This window comes from Diabrotica virgifera, chromosome 10 (genome assembly GCF_917563875.1).
Source record: "Diabrotica virgifera virgifera chromosome 10, PGI_DIABVI_V3a".
Classification (NCBI taxonomy): domain Eukaryota; kingdom Metazoa; phylum Arthropoda; class Insecta; order Coleoptera; family Chrysomelidae; genus Diabrotica; species Diabrotica virgifera.
In genome coordinates this window covers 20,274,519-20,288,885 of record NC_065452.1, presented here as the reverse complement: position 1 = coordinate 20,288,885, position 14,367 = coordinate 20,274,519, and the positions used below count along the sequence as shown (strand labels likewise).

At 34.6% G+C, this 14,367-nt stretch overlaps 1 protein-coding gene across 1 annotated transcript; it reads left to right on the top strand.

Moving 5' to 3' along the window:
- Positions 1 to 935: 935 nt before the first annotated feature.
- LOC126878716 (piggyBac transposable element-derived protein 4-like) lies at positions 936 to 3,513 on the top strand. Its single transcript, XM_050641583.1, has 3 exons — positions 936 to 1,388; positions 1,447 to 1,560; positions 1,620 to 3,513. The coding sequence occupies exons 1-3, from the start codon at positions 1,118 to 1,120 to the stop codon at positions 3,221 to 3,223; spliced, it is 1,989 nt and encodes a 662-aa protein (XP_050497540.1). The 5' UTR covers positions 936 to 1,117; the 3' UTR covers positions 3,224 to 3,513.
- Positions 3,514 to 14,367: the final 10,854 nt, after the last annotated feature.

Below are 14,367 nucleotides of genomic sequence, written 5' to 3'. Positions count from 1 at the left end.
ATTGGATTCAGTTATAGGACCCGAAATGGAACCTTATGCATTCGCATACCTAGACGATATCATAGTTTTCAGATAGATATCATAGCCGTATCGCAAATAAATATTCCGTTTCCTTCAAGCAGCAGCGCGAAGGGGAACTACCTGACTTGACAATGGCAAGTGAGATCTTGCCGAAACGTCGTCAAAATAATGGTTTTTCTCAAAACCAAAATTATTCACTGCGGAGTCAAACCCGGAAAACCACAAATAGCACATATAGCTCCCGCGGAAACTTCAAGTGTAACATATATTATACCGGGTGGTGAATTGGAAAGCGGGCCATAGGAAACTCAATGTAAAATTCTAAACTGTTGAATTCCTGCTTCCCTAATTATTTTACATCAAAAGTCATAAGAAACTATTTGTAGAGAATTGAAATCTGTATTGAAAACAACTGTTAATATTGTTCTACGAACAATAATTATTCAAAATTTTGTAAAAATATAATACATTTTTCAGAGTAATACGCCAAAGTTAGGCCACACGCAATACCATAATGTGTATAAGGTTGCATTTGTTAACAATAAATTTATTATATTAACAATTTGAACTGTCAATTTTTTTATTTATTTTATCAATTACTGTTTAACACGTTAAGCCCCATGTGTACCACACTGGCACACACTCTAGTTTTATCTGGGACCGTGTGTACCTATCAGGCCACAGCGAAGTGTCGTGTTCCTAATGCCGTGGCTCGTCGAGGATCGCATTTGCCGTGCTTTCTTATGTATAAATCAGTGGTGTCATGGTGTGGGAACGCGTGGGAACGCCGTTCCCACACTGGTTAAGAAAAGAAAAAAAATAATAGAGAATTTAGGTTTTGTAAACAAAAATTAGCAATGCGTTCCGGCACTGCGTTCCCGCACTGCTAATTTTGCCATGACACCACTGGTATAAATGTGTGTAAACGGTCTGTGGTAAACAAAATCAGAGGTTGGTCCGTTAAACCACGTGTTCACAAACAGGTTAGGTTATAATTTCTAACATGCTTCAGTCAGTATCGGTTCGAACGTCTAACGAGGCTAACACTATTTTCTCTTCAGTTTTTTGTTAAAAAGTGGAACTAAAAAATAAGATAATGTTCCGTAAAGGACTATCGGAAGACGAACTTCGCAGACTTGCTGAGGAGAGTGACTTTAGTGATAGTAGTATGTCTGAAAGTACGTTTTATGATTCTGATGCCGATCCAGTGTACAATGAAAATGTTACTGATGGTTCTTCAGACTCATACAGTAGTGAATATGAGTCTCGTAGAAAAAAAGCTAAAATTTGCAAACAAACACAAAATTGCAAAGAATTTACTGCAGGTTCTAGTTCTAACCAAAAGGAGGCTGATACAAGAAGGATAGGTAAATTATTTAAGAATGCACAAATTCGGTTTGTACTTTACTTTTTTTTGCTTTGTAGAAAAAGCTGAATCTGCAAACGTTAGCCTGGAAGCTGTTATTGACGATGTATCAAGAAATAAAATAACTGCAGGTCCTAGTTGTATCCAAAAGGAGGCTGATACAAGAAGGATAGGTAAGTTATTTAGGAATGCACAAATTCTGTTTGTAGTTTACTTTTTTTTTGCTTTGTAGAAAAAGCTGAATCTGCAAACGTTAGCCTGGAAGCTGTTATTGACGATGTTGTATCAAGAAATAAAATAACATGGAGCGATGTGCCAAATCCAGATGATCTCAATAAGTTAGAACTATCATTTACTTCAGGAATAAATCAGGAAGAACTCGCAAAACTTACAGACCACAAACCAATAGATTTCTACCTACTGTTTATCGACCGTCAAGTGCAAGATTTGTTGGTTACTGAAACTAATAAATACGCCGAACAAACCATAATCGCTGGTATTGTAAATGAGTCAATAACGAAACATTCGCTTATGAGTAACTGGAGACCAATTGACAGAAAAGAATTGCTTCGATTTTTGGCTCTCATTATTTGGATGGGGTTAGACAGAAAACCGAAACTCAGAAATTATTGGAGTAACAATTTACTTTACAAAAATGAAGTTTCTAAAATGTGTGAAATAAGTAGAAGTCGATTTGAAATATTATTACACTTCTTTCACATTTCAGATAACGAGAGCTGCCCACCTGGAAACAGACTCTACAAAATTTCTCCTCTTGTACAAATACTAAATGAAAAGTTTCAGAAAATGTGTACTCCTAGAGAATCGTTATGTATTGACGAAACTATGGTGCCATTTCGTGGTAGACTTAGTTTTTTGCAATACATTCCTGGAAAAAGACACAAATATGGAGTCAAATTGTTTAAACTTTGCGTCGCAGATGGATATACGTACGCCGTTAAAGTGTACGGTGGAAAAGAGATGCAACCATCTGAAAAGTCGTTAGCATCCAGAGTGGTGATGGAACTTATGCAACCGCTTCTAGATACAGGCAGAAGTTTATATACTGATAATTTTTATACGAGTGTTGACTTGGCTCATGATTTAAATAATAGGAAAACCCATTTAGTCGGAACATTACGTTCCAATAGGAAACATAATCCCAAAGCGGTAGTCAATGCAAAATTAAAAAGAGGTGACATGAAGTATCTACAGAGTAATACAAAAGTTGTTATCGGAAAATGGAAAGATAAACGGGACGTTTTGTTTTTAACGACCAAGGATATTCCTTTGATGATAGATGTTCAAACAAAACGTGGACCTGTTCCCAAACCATCGACCATTGTTGACTATAATTCTGCAAAATCTTTTATCGATGTGTCGGATCAAAAGGCTGCATATAATTCCCCTGTTCGACGAAGTATGAAGTGGTATCGTAAATTGGCTGTGGAATTACTAACAAATACCGCACTTGTGAACTCTTTAGTTCTCTACAAATCTGTTACTGGCAAACATCTCTCAATTACTGAGTTCCGTGAACAGATTGTTCAAAGTCTTTTAATGCCTCAAACAACTTCTGAAAACTCTTTAACAACTTCTGAAAACTCTTTAACAACTTCTGAAAACTCTTTAACAACTCTGCATACGTTGGACGAGAAAGAGAAAAGGGGAAGGTGTTCAGCATGTTACAAGAACTTTTCGAACCGTGAAGGAAGAGCATCAGCGATGAAGAATGCCAAAAGGGTATACACTTTTTGTCCGGCATGTGCCGTTAATACCGCATATATGTGTGTTAAGTGTTTTGTGAATATTCATACATGTTCTTTGAAAAAATAAATTGTTTTTGTATTTTTAAACTTAAAATATCTTAGGGAGAAGGTATTTGATTATCTTCCTGGTGTGAGCCAATATGGCACACATGGTCCACATTAAAACAAATTACAAAAATAATTATAAATAGACCGTGTGTACCCTGTTGGTACATGCTGTTTTTTTACTTAAAAAATGTATTTTGTTTTTATTTTAGAATAGAAATAAATAGTTATACACATTCTTATTTCAAAATTATTAAAAAAATGTTCCGGTCTGACAGAAAAATTATGTCATGATGGTCCGGGGCTTAACGTGTTAAAACACAATAAAGTTGATAAGATACCTTTAGTTAAGGAGAAGTATTAATAATAAAGATATCTTCTTCAGTCAATAATGTGCTCACTGTCAGTTAAATAATAACGTGTGGCCTAACATGCCCACACATACCTACTGCGGTAAATACATTATATTTTTCAAAATTTTGGAATGTGTTTAAATCGTAGAACAATTGTAACTTCTGTTTCTAATACAGATTTCAATCCTCTACAAATAACTTCTCATGACTTTTGATGTAACATAATTAGGGAAGCAGAAATTCAACAGTTTAGAATTTTACATTGAGTATCCTATGGCCCGTTTTCCGATTCACCACCCTGTATATATAGTATGTATTTGGAATTAGTAAATTGTAACATTTACTTATTATGTAGTCATGTATACTTATTATGCACAGTGTATGAAATGTCATTTCACGTAGCCCACTGATGTTGCATTTAAACTCTGTTTATTGTACACTAAGAGCCCGTCTTTCATCAGACTGCATAATTTGGCGAGACGTATGATTAAGCAAGAATCTGGGATGTAAATAATGCCACCTACTTGCTCATTGTACTTTTGCCATTTTTATGAATGTAGGTACTCCGACTCAGTACTTAACAGAAATTTATACTGATTGAAAAAGGTCTGCCCAACACTTTTTCAATTCTCTATTAATCAGCTATACAAAGAACAGTATAAGAATAATAAAAGCTCATATTAAAAACGTAGATATATTAATTATGTACACTGTTAAAATAACTTAAAATATAAAACAGCAGTTTACCTAGTCTCTCTTTTTCCTCTTCTCGTTTGTCGTAAGAGATACGAAAAAATTTGTTTAGTTAAATTATATTATACCGGGTGTCCACTTATATTTTCCCCCACTTTAACTGCCTTTAACTTCTAAACGGCCCAAGATAAAAATATGCGGTTTTCACTGAAATGTTTTATTTTAGTAAAAGTTTTGTCTGAATGGATTGAATTTTTTATATCGCTTTCAAATACGAAATAAAATATGGCGGATTTTTGAAAAAAACGTTGTTGACTTTTTTTTAATGGAACACCCAGTATCTTCTTTTGTAAATTGAAAGAAAGGTTATTCACCTATCTAGAGATATAAAGTTTTTTAAAATCGGTTGTCAAATCACTGAGTAATTATTTTTAAAATGAGAGGTGCAACGTGGATATCACATACCTAAATAACATAACTAACCAAGTTATGTGATTTCCACATTGCATCTCTCATTTTAAAAATTAATTGCTCAGTCATTTGACAACCGATTTTAAAAAATTTTATATCGCTGGATAGATAAATGACCGTTTTTTTCAAGTTTTTAGGTAAGTGACTATTTTTTATATCGCTTTTAAATAAAAAATGGCGGATTTTTGAAAAAAAAACGTTATTGACTTTTTTATTAAAACACCCAGTATATTTTTTTGTATCTTGAAAAAACGGTCATTTACCTATCCAGCGATATAAATTTTTTTTAAAATCGGTTGCCAAATGACTGAGCAATTAATTTTTAAAATGAGAGATGCAATGTGGAAATCACATAACATAATATCATTTTGCTCAGTTATGTTATTTAGGTATGTGATATCCACGTTGCACCCCTCATTTTAAAAATTAATTACTCAGTGATTTGACAACCGATTTTGAAAAACTTTATATCGCTGGATAGGTTAATGGCCTTTCTTTCAATTTACAAAAAAATATACTGGGTGTTCCATTAAAAAAAGTCAACAACGTTTTTTCAAAAATCCGCCATTTTCTTTTTCGTATTTGAAAGCGATATAAAAAATTCAATCCATTCAGACAAAACTTTTACTAAAATAAAACATTTCAGCGAAAACCGCATATTTCTATCTTGAGTCGTTTAGAAGTTATAGGCAGTTAAAATGGGGGAAAATATAAGTGGACACCCGGTATTATTATATTATATGAATATTATATACAGGGTGTTTGGTAAGGAATGGGCCATAGCTTAACCTTAGATTCCTGAGGTTAAAATAGGTCGATTTAAGCTAACTTATCTTAGTACGAAAGTTGATAATAACAGAAATACAGGGTATCAAAGTTAAACTTTTATTTTCTTAATTTTTGAATATTTCCTGACAGGCATGAGATAACAAAACGAAATTTGCTAAGTGGGGGTTTTTTAGGACTATAAACCTAAATTTCCCACCAATAATTATATATTATCAAGAGGGCGCCACATACGTCTTTCAGCGCTGATTTAATACATTTAATTTATTTTATCCCCCACTCTATATATAATTTTAAGATCAAAACTTTTATACATGCCACCAGATTGACAACGGGTGGAATACTTTCTTTGGTTACACCTCCTGAGATTTTCAAAATTTATAAATCATACAGGATGCCGAGGAAATTAAAATGAGAGAATTTTAAATAATTCACAACTCATCTGCTCAGCGTGGTAAGAGACTACTGATGAGGGGGAAACAACCCCCGAAACCGGTATAGACTCTTCCTGCACTCTCAGATTTGACCACAGTATTATGCAGCTGCTGCATTTTCGTGTTGCAAAGAAATTGAGAATGTTTATACATTTTTAATTCATTTACTCTTTTGTTTGAGTATTAAGGAATCTTTCGTGTTGGAGCTTTTACCACGCTGAGCAGATGAGTTGTGAATTATTTAAAATTCTCTCATCTTAATTTCCTCGGCATCCTGTATGATTTATAAATTTTGAAAATCTCAGGAGGTGTAACCAAAGAAAGTATTCCACCCGTTGTCAATCTGGTGGCATGGAGACGATATTTATTGTCGTTTTCTGTGCTACTTCGATTGATAACTTACTTTGTTTTTCGGTAGATGGCCCTAGTTCATCCGTGACATTACTTTCTTTGTAATTCGGAAGGGCCCAAAGTGTGGTACGTGGAAGAATCTGAGAGAAGAGGATATGGGACTACTGATAAGGGGGAAACAACCCCCGAAACCGGTATAAACTCTTCCTGCACTCTCAGATTTGACCATAGTATTATGCAGCTGCTGCATTTTCGTGTTGCAAAGAAATTGAGAATGTTTATATTTTTTCAATTCTTTGAATTTCATTGTAGTTATTAAATAGTTAGGTATTAAAAACCATTTGACATATCCTTGTCATACTTGGCAGCAAGTGTAAGTACTGTACACTCTACTAAATTGTATTAAACGAACGTTTCTGTTCCCAAATTCTACGCCACTGGCAGAATTGCTATTTTAGTGCAATTTTTGGATTCTCCATTTTGGATTATTTAACATAATTTAGTAGGGTGTACAATACCTACACTTTCCGCCAAGTATGTCCAATAGGTTTAAAGTAGGTACCGGGTGCAAAATAGTTCTTAACGTTTTAAATAAAGAATAAATTATTAAAAAAAATAATACTTTAAAACTATTTGACACATCCATGTCATACTTGGCAGAAAGTGTGGGTAGTGTACATCCTACTAAATTATGTTAAAAACCGTTTCCTGTTACTACCAGAGGCGTACGACAGGGGAAAGTGAATGGTTGACCCTTCCCTTGAAAGTGAATGGCAAGTAGAATACCCACCGTTTGACGTAACATCCTTCCTGATAAACATGAAGAGTTTTTATCAGGAATACCTGATAAACACCAAATCAAGGCCGGTTAAAAACCGGAAGTCGGAAGACCAATTTAAAACTGCAGACCCATTTTCGATTTTTGGATTATATACTACAATATTTTTTTAAGTCCATTTTATCGATCTATTTTACACAAAACAATAACCAATACATTGGAGTGTTAACGCATTCGCTGCCGGTCACGCACCAGCTTGTGATATGGTTACTTCAGTCAGGTGCCGTTCACACTCCAACGAGTGATATGATTACTTCAGTCAGGTGCCGTTCGACAAAATGGATCCTAGCCAGTGGCCACGCGTGACTTTCTAAAGTGTTACCAAAACCAGATGCAAAAAAATCTTATTTAAAAAAATGAAGAGATGGCTAAATGTAAGTATAATATAGTTTCAATAATATCATTTTGTATATCACTTGAAACTCTCGAAAAAACAGTTGATGTTTCTGGATGTTTGCAGAATTGTTGATCTTTTTTGACAATTAATGTTAACAATTCCCTGTAATTGCCTCGATTGTCAGAGCCGTCGCCCTCAAAATGACTACGAAACGCTAATTCTTGTTTTCCCAAAAAACATACGGTATCTATTATAAGTGTGCTGAGGATACAGCTATCTATTTTATTAACAAACTCATTATGTTACTCACTGAATCAAATTGGGTATACATCTTACATGTAGGTAACGGAGAAATTTCATGTCTCCTTTTTAAAACTCTAAAACTATTTAAATCGTGAACCTGTTCCACCCATTTTTCTGTAGAAACCAGAAGACGTGGCCAACAATACAGTCTATTTTTCTTGCAACCACATAACCAAGGATTTTCACTGTACCAACTAAATTTAAAATATCGAACTACTTTTTTTGATTCCTTTTTTAAATTGGTTACAAGGAGAAAATTATACAAGGAGAATTACTTTTCAAGTAGTTGATCGAATACGCAGCGACACTCATCCATGGTTAACTGCACGCACACTTTTTATAGGTACTGTAACCAAATTTAAATCTGGTAACAGGGCTACTGATATACACAGCGCGCTTACGCCCGTCGCTCCTTTAAAATTTTCAGACACTAGCCGGTCCCGAGCGACAACGAGTATATAACCATTGTAACCACAAATGAGACTGGTAACAGAGTATAATAAAGTGCAACTGAGTCACATAAACTCGCCAATATATTCGTGTGTCTACGAGTAGTTGGCTATTTACTGAATTAGGTACTATTAACACATAATATAATAATATATTTCTATTGGTAAAAATATAGGTAAATGGAATTTTTCATCGTTATAAAATATTTATTTGCAAGATTTTTAACTGTTACCAATGGTAACAGTGGTTACATGGACGCTTCGCCAGTGATCCTAGCCGAGTTCCATCCTCCTCGATAGGCAACGAATGTATTAAGAAAGTGACACAGTCAGTGTACACCATTGGTAAATACCTAAAAAAGTACAATAATAATAGACTTAATTTAGTTACTAATTAATTGAATTAATTTGAATCTTCTTAGCATTCTATCGTCCACGTTTGGTTGGACATAGGCCACTCCCAACTCCTTCCATCGGTCTCTATCCTGAGCAACATATTTCCAATTTGTTCAGGCTACTCTTTTAATATCACTAACCCACCTCATCTGTGGTCGTCCTCTTGGTCGTTTACTTTGGTAAGGTCTCCAATGTTGTATTATTGCATTCCAACGTTGGTCTTTTTGTCTAGCAGTGTGGCCTGCGAAGCTCCATTTAAGTTTGGCAACTTTTGTTGTTATGTCCTCGACTGTTGTTTTTGATCTTACCCAGTCGTTCCTATTCTTATCTGACAGTCGTATACCTAGCATTGCTCTTTCCATTGCTCTTTCTGTTGTGGCTAGTTTATTCATATTTGTCTTGGTTGGGGTCCAGGTTTGCCATCCATATGTCATGATAGGAAGGATGCACTGGTTGAACACTTTGCTCCTCAAGTATTGGGGTATTCTGCGGTTCTTAAGTATCCAATTAAGTTTTTCAAATCCTGCCCATGCTAGTCTTGCTCTCCTAGTAATTTCCACACTTTGGTTCTCTTTGTCAAGTTTCTGGAGTTGCCTAGGTAGATATATTCCTGCATTTTTTTTATCTCACTGCCATTTATAATTATACGTCTAGGGTCATCTGTGTTTGTCATTATTTTTGTTTTCCTCGTGTTCATTTTTAGGCCGACGTATTGGGAGCTGCCTGCGAGTTTCTCCATCATAATTTTCAGTTCCTCGAATGAGCTCGCTATAATCTCAATGTCGTCAGCGAATCTAAGGTGGTTTAGCTTCTTGCCATTTACGTTATGCCATAGGTTGACCAATTTGTCGTCTTGAAGACGTCTTCTAGGGCTAGGTTGAAAAGTTTTGGCGATATTACGTCTCCTTGTCTCACGCCTCTCTTAATGAGGATGGGATTTATATTTTCGTCTAGTTGTACTATCACAGCTGCATTTTCATATATTTTAGGTATTAGTTGTCTATATCTCGAATCTATTCTACAATTATTAATAGCTTGTTCTATGGCCCACATCTCGATACTATCGAACGCCTTTTCATAGTCTACAAAGGAAAAAATACGGCTAGTTGGTATTCATTTGCCTTCTCTATCAATGTTCTCATTGTCAGCAGATGGTCTGATGTACTATATCCTTTGCGGAAGCCAGCCTGTTCCATCGGTTGATAACTGTCCATTTTGTAGGTCAACTAGTTGTTAATAATTCTCATAAATAGTTGGTATACTTGACTGAGCAACGATATAGGTCTATAATTCAGTAGGTCACATTTGTCCCCTTTTTTGTGTAAGAGTATTAGGTAGGTACTAGACTTTCGTTCCAGTCTTTAGGGATCTTGCTATTATGGAGACATCTATTAAATAGCTCTGTTAGTATAGGGATTGTTACTGTTTTGCTTGTTTTCAAGAGCTCGGCAATTATACCGTCGGGAATTAATTTGAATAGTAAAATAATAATTGAAATAATTAATTAGTTTCTAGTGTTCAGGTCAAGAGTGTCTGTATTTTTAAACTTCTGTTCTGTAGGGGTGTCAGGAGATTGGTGATCAATATGTTTGGGTGAACCGGCAGTCTAGTGTGGTACTTGGAGCATAGAGAAATAATTTCTTCTTTTACCCCTTGGGCTTAGAGATCTATATGTATGTCATTATTGAAAATGTACCAAGGAGCATTGCAGAGTTATCTTAGAACTTTTGATTGAAAGCGCTGAATCTTGTGTAGGTTTGTTTCACTGGCAATACACTGTAGGTACTGCAGTATTTAAAAAAAGAAGTGTGACACTAAGTATGACCCCACTAAATTACTTACTTTAAAGACAGTCTGCCAGACGGCGAAGCCATCAAGCCAGCTGCTTGGTCTCGTTATACTTCTTCTATCTCTGTGCCAATTAGTAATTTACCTATTTACTTGTCGAATAAACTTTCTAAATCGTCGGCTGTGCTGTATGCAATAGTGGCTTAACTCAAAAATTGACAAAATTGCGTTAACATCACCAGAGGGATAGAAAAAGCATTATTCATGACCTGCAAAACTGGCACAATAATAATAGCAAAAATGTCCGCTAGACCGCTAGACGTCACTAGTGCCACTATGACATGTTGTCGGTTGAGTTAGATTGTTTCTTGCAGTACTGGCCCTTTTTAGTTGTGCAGTGGAAGTCGAACCGTATCGATATCAAGTTTCTGTGCAATACCGGCACTTTGGAGTTGTGCCCAGACAATTTTAGATATTTTCAAACTGTATCAGTGAGAATTTTATAGTTGTGTCACATTAAACAAAAGGATTAATTCGAGTAGTGAATAAAAAATAGCCCTGGAAGATGTTTATAATAACCATCATAAAAACACTCGACAAAGATAATGTAACCAACTTACAAAAAGTTGCTTGTTTTGATCTACAAGCTGCTCTACCGACACCAAAAGGAGACATTTCCGCTTTCTATTATGAATCTAAGATGTCAACATATCATTTCTCTATATGTGAACTTCAGAAAAAGGGGCTGGGAAATGTGCACAGTTATGTTTAGCACGAAGGAGAAGGCAATAAAGGTGCCATATCTAAAAATTGTTTCTGACGATTTGAAATTCATATTTTACTCAGACAATTGTGGTGGCCAAGGAAAAAACAAGTATCTAATTTCAATGTATCAGTACGCTGTTACTCATTTCAAAATTTCTTCTATAACTCATCTCTATTTAGTTGTCGGCCATACTCAAAATGAGGGTGACAGCTGCCACTATTTGATAGAAAGAAATATCACGAAAGCTTTAAAAGGGCTATTTATCTACAGACTCACTACGCTATGCTAATCCGAACTGCTCGTTGCAAACAACCATTCAAAGTACACGAATTATGTCATAATGATTTTTTTGACCTGAAAAGGTTAAATACTAAAACAGCGACAATTTTCAATGAAGATGTACAAGAAAATACTTTTCATTTACGATATTTGTGAAATTTAGGTAAAAAAAGCTCTGGTACTCACTACTATTTTAAACTTCATTTGCACAAGAGGAGTACAGATCAGTTGATACCACTAAGAAAAAAACAAGAAAAGGTTTAGAAAGCATGGATACTATAGCACTAGAAAAGACTTACTACAAGACCACATAAGTGCTTATTTTTAAAAGGGTTCTTGTTGAAAGGGCTTGAACAAGTCACTAATCACGAGTATATGCAAATTTTAAGCACCCATATCTTAACTAATTTTTTTCTTACAGAAAAACAAAATAAAATAAAGCCAAAATATTTATAAAAGCAAGACCTACATTTTTTTACTCCTTGAGATTTTTCGTGTCACTAATACTTTTTAAGTTATTTTAAAAAAAGGCATTTTCTAAAATAAAAAAAATTTTTACTATGAAACCAAATTTTTTCAAAAATAAGAACTTCGAACCGGTCAAACTTACAGATCACATAAACAATAAATACTTAAAGCGTCTTAAAGTAAATGGTAAAACGCTAACGATAAATTTTATTTGGGGTGCGAAATAGGGACAGAAATTCACGATTATTTTTACCAAAAAAGGGGCCGACTTTTAGCTAGAAAGGGGCTAGAAACTTTTATAAAAAATAAAAATAAAGCTTTTTTTTAAACATTTAAAAAAGTTTTTTTTAATGAGTTTTTCCCGAAAAGTGCTTCATTTTTCGGTTAATTCAGGTTGAAATATTTGATTTGGAATTGGACGAATAAGAATAATTTTTCATGAGCTTCAGCTGTGCTTTTACTGTGTCGATAGACTTCATAAAAATAAGTACACCATTTTTAGTATCTTATAAGCTACATTTTTGCTACAAATATTTTTTCGATATCTAATATTTAATTCGATAAATATTTATTTTTGAGTTATTTGCGAAAAATCCGTCTGACAACGTTGTTTTTTTTTTGTTGAAAAATAAACATTTTAACTCGCAAATGACTTAAAAAGTATTAACATACATGGATAAAAAAACTCTATAGAACAAAAGTTGCTTATAATTAGTCAATTTATCCATTTCCGGACTTACTTTAAGCGCATGTTTTTCACCGCAAGGAGGGGTGTCACCCCCCGAAGTAAAAGCAATCAACGGCATAAGTCCAACTTTGAAGTGGAGTGTAACTAGAACCTAAATCCAAATCGTCAAGCAAATACGTCCGTCGTGGCGCTGATAATTTCACTCCAAAACTGTCATTTACTGAGCTATTGTTGTATTCATGCATTGTTCATGACGACTTATATTTGTCATCTTTATTGGTATAGAATAAAATAGAACAAAAATTACTAAATGATTACTATAGATTTGTTCCAACATTACTGAGAAACGTCATGAAACGATCACGAAACTGCACAGTAAACAAAATAACGCACGGTACGTATAATTTGGCTATCTGCTCGCAGTTTCGTGATCGTTCCATGACGGTTCTCGTCGTGTTGGAACAAACCTATTAGTACATAGTATTATTCTATGAGATAAACTACTTTCTTCGTGCACTATCTACTATCAGCGAATATATCTACAATTTTGTTAATTTGGATGGACAACTTCATTTTCAATACTGCACTGATTAAAAAACGTATGTATGCAAATAATATAACAACAGGGCCTATTTTTCCACTAGGCCCGTGAGGCACGTGCCTCGGGCCCGCATTTTAATGGGGCCCGAAAAGATCACCAAAAACGCAAAAATAATTTTTTTAAATTCTGTCATTTTACGAACAGGGAATGGTAAATGATAACAATACGAGTTATATTCATAAACCATATACCGTTCTTATCATAAAACTGCAATAAAAGTAGGTAGATTGCTTTCTTGGCATCAATAATAATAAACAAAATTGTTAGACACCACTCCAAAGGATTAACAAGAGGTGTCTTCACTTCACTCATATTTTGCAAGTATGCACTTTTAAATTTAATATTTAGTTTGATGCCGGTTTCTGCAAAGATAAGGTCTTGCTTGTTTGTATTAGTTTTCAGTCCTGTGCTTCTTAAGTTCAACTAATCTGTTCATTAATCATAACTCGTTTTATTAAATTTCTTTAAAAATTTATTTTTCCTAACTAATCCTTTCGTTATTATCATAAGTAACAAACATTTAAATGGCAGTGAAAAACGAAAATAGCACAAATTAAGAGAATAGGGACGGCAGGTATAAAAAATGCAATATTATCATTTTTTATACCCCACAACACTGCGCAAAAAGGCAGTTTGTCCTCCCATCCTGTTGCTGATCGATCTGTAGTGACGAGTGATAGTGATAGTGAAAATAAATTATGTGATGAAAGGCGAGTTGCAATCAAAGAAAATGATGACTCCAGTGTTGATTTCCAAGCGACTTCACCTGGCACAAGTACACCTCCTTCATCTCCTAGAGAAATCGACAATGTCAATAATTCTTTTTCTAGCGATATAGGGGATTGACCAAAATATTTAAATCCGGAATTTCAACAATATTTTATAAATAATCGACCGAATCAAAATATTGATAAAATTAGTGAGTGTGTTACACAATTGGATAATAATAAAACTAGACATTTGCAAAGTGCGATTTTTTTATGAAACGAAAGCTAATGGGGATAAAATTCTTCGCGAGTGGTTAGTCTACGGCTCCACGGGCTGGAAATTGACGCTAGCAGTAGCCGCAAAACGAACTTAAGCTTCCGCAGAACGGAATAGGAATAGCCGAACTGTACCGACTACAGGACTTGTGCGTAGTCGGTTCAGTTCGGCTATTCCTATT

Bases quoted from the DNA above. Each gene is read 5' to 3' on its own strand.
- LOC126878716 (XM_050641583.1), top strand. From the start codon at position 1,118: ATGTTCCGTAAAGGACTATCGGAAGACGAACTTCGCAGACTTGCTGAG. The intron at 1,389-1,446 runs GTAAATTATTTA...TTTGCTTTGTAG, and splicing joins GGCTGATACAAGAAGGATAG to AAAAAGCTGAATCTGCAAAC. The intron at 1,561-1,619 runs GTAAGTTATTTA...TTTGCTTTGTAG, and splicing joins GGCTGATACAAGAAGGATAG to AAAAAGCTGAATCTGCAAAC.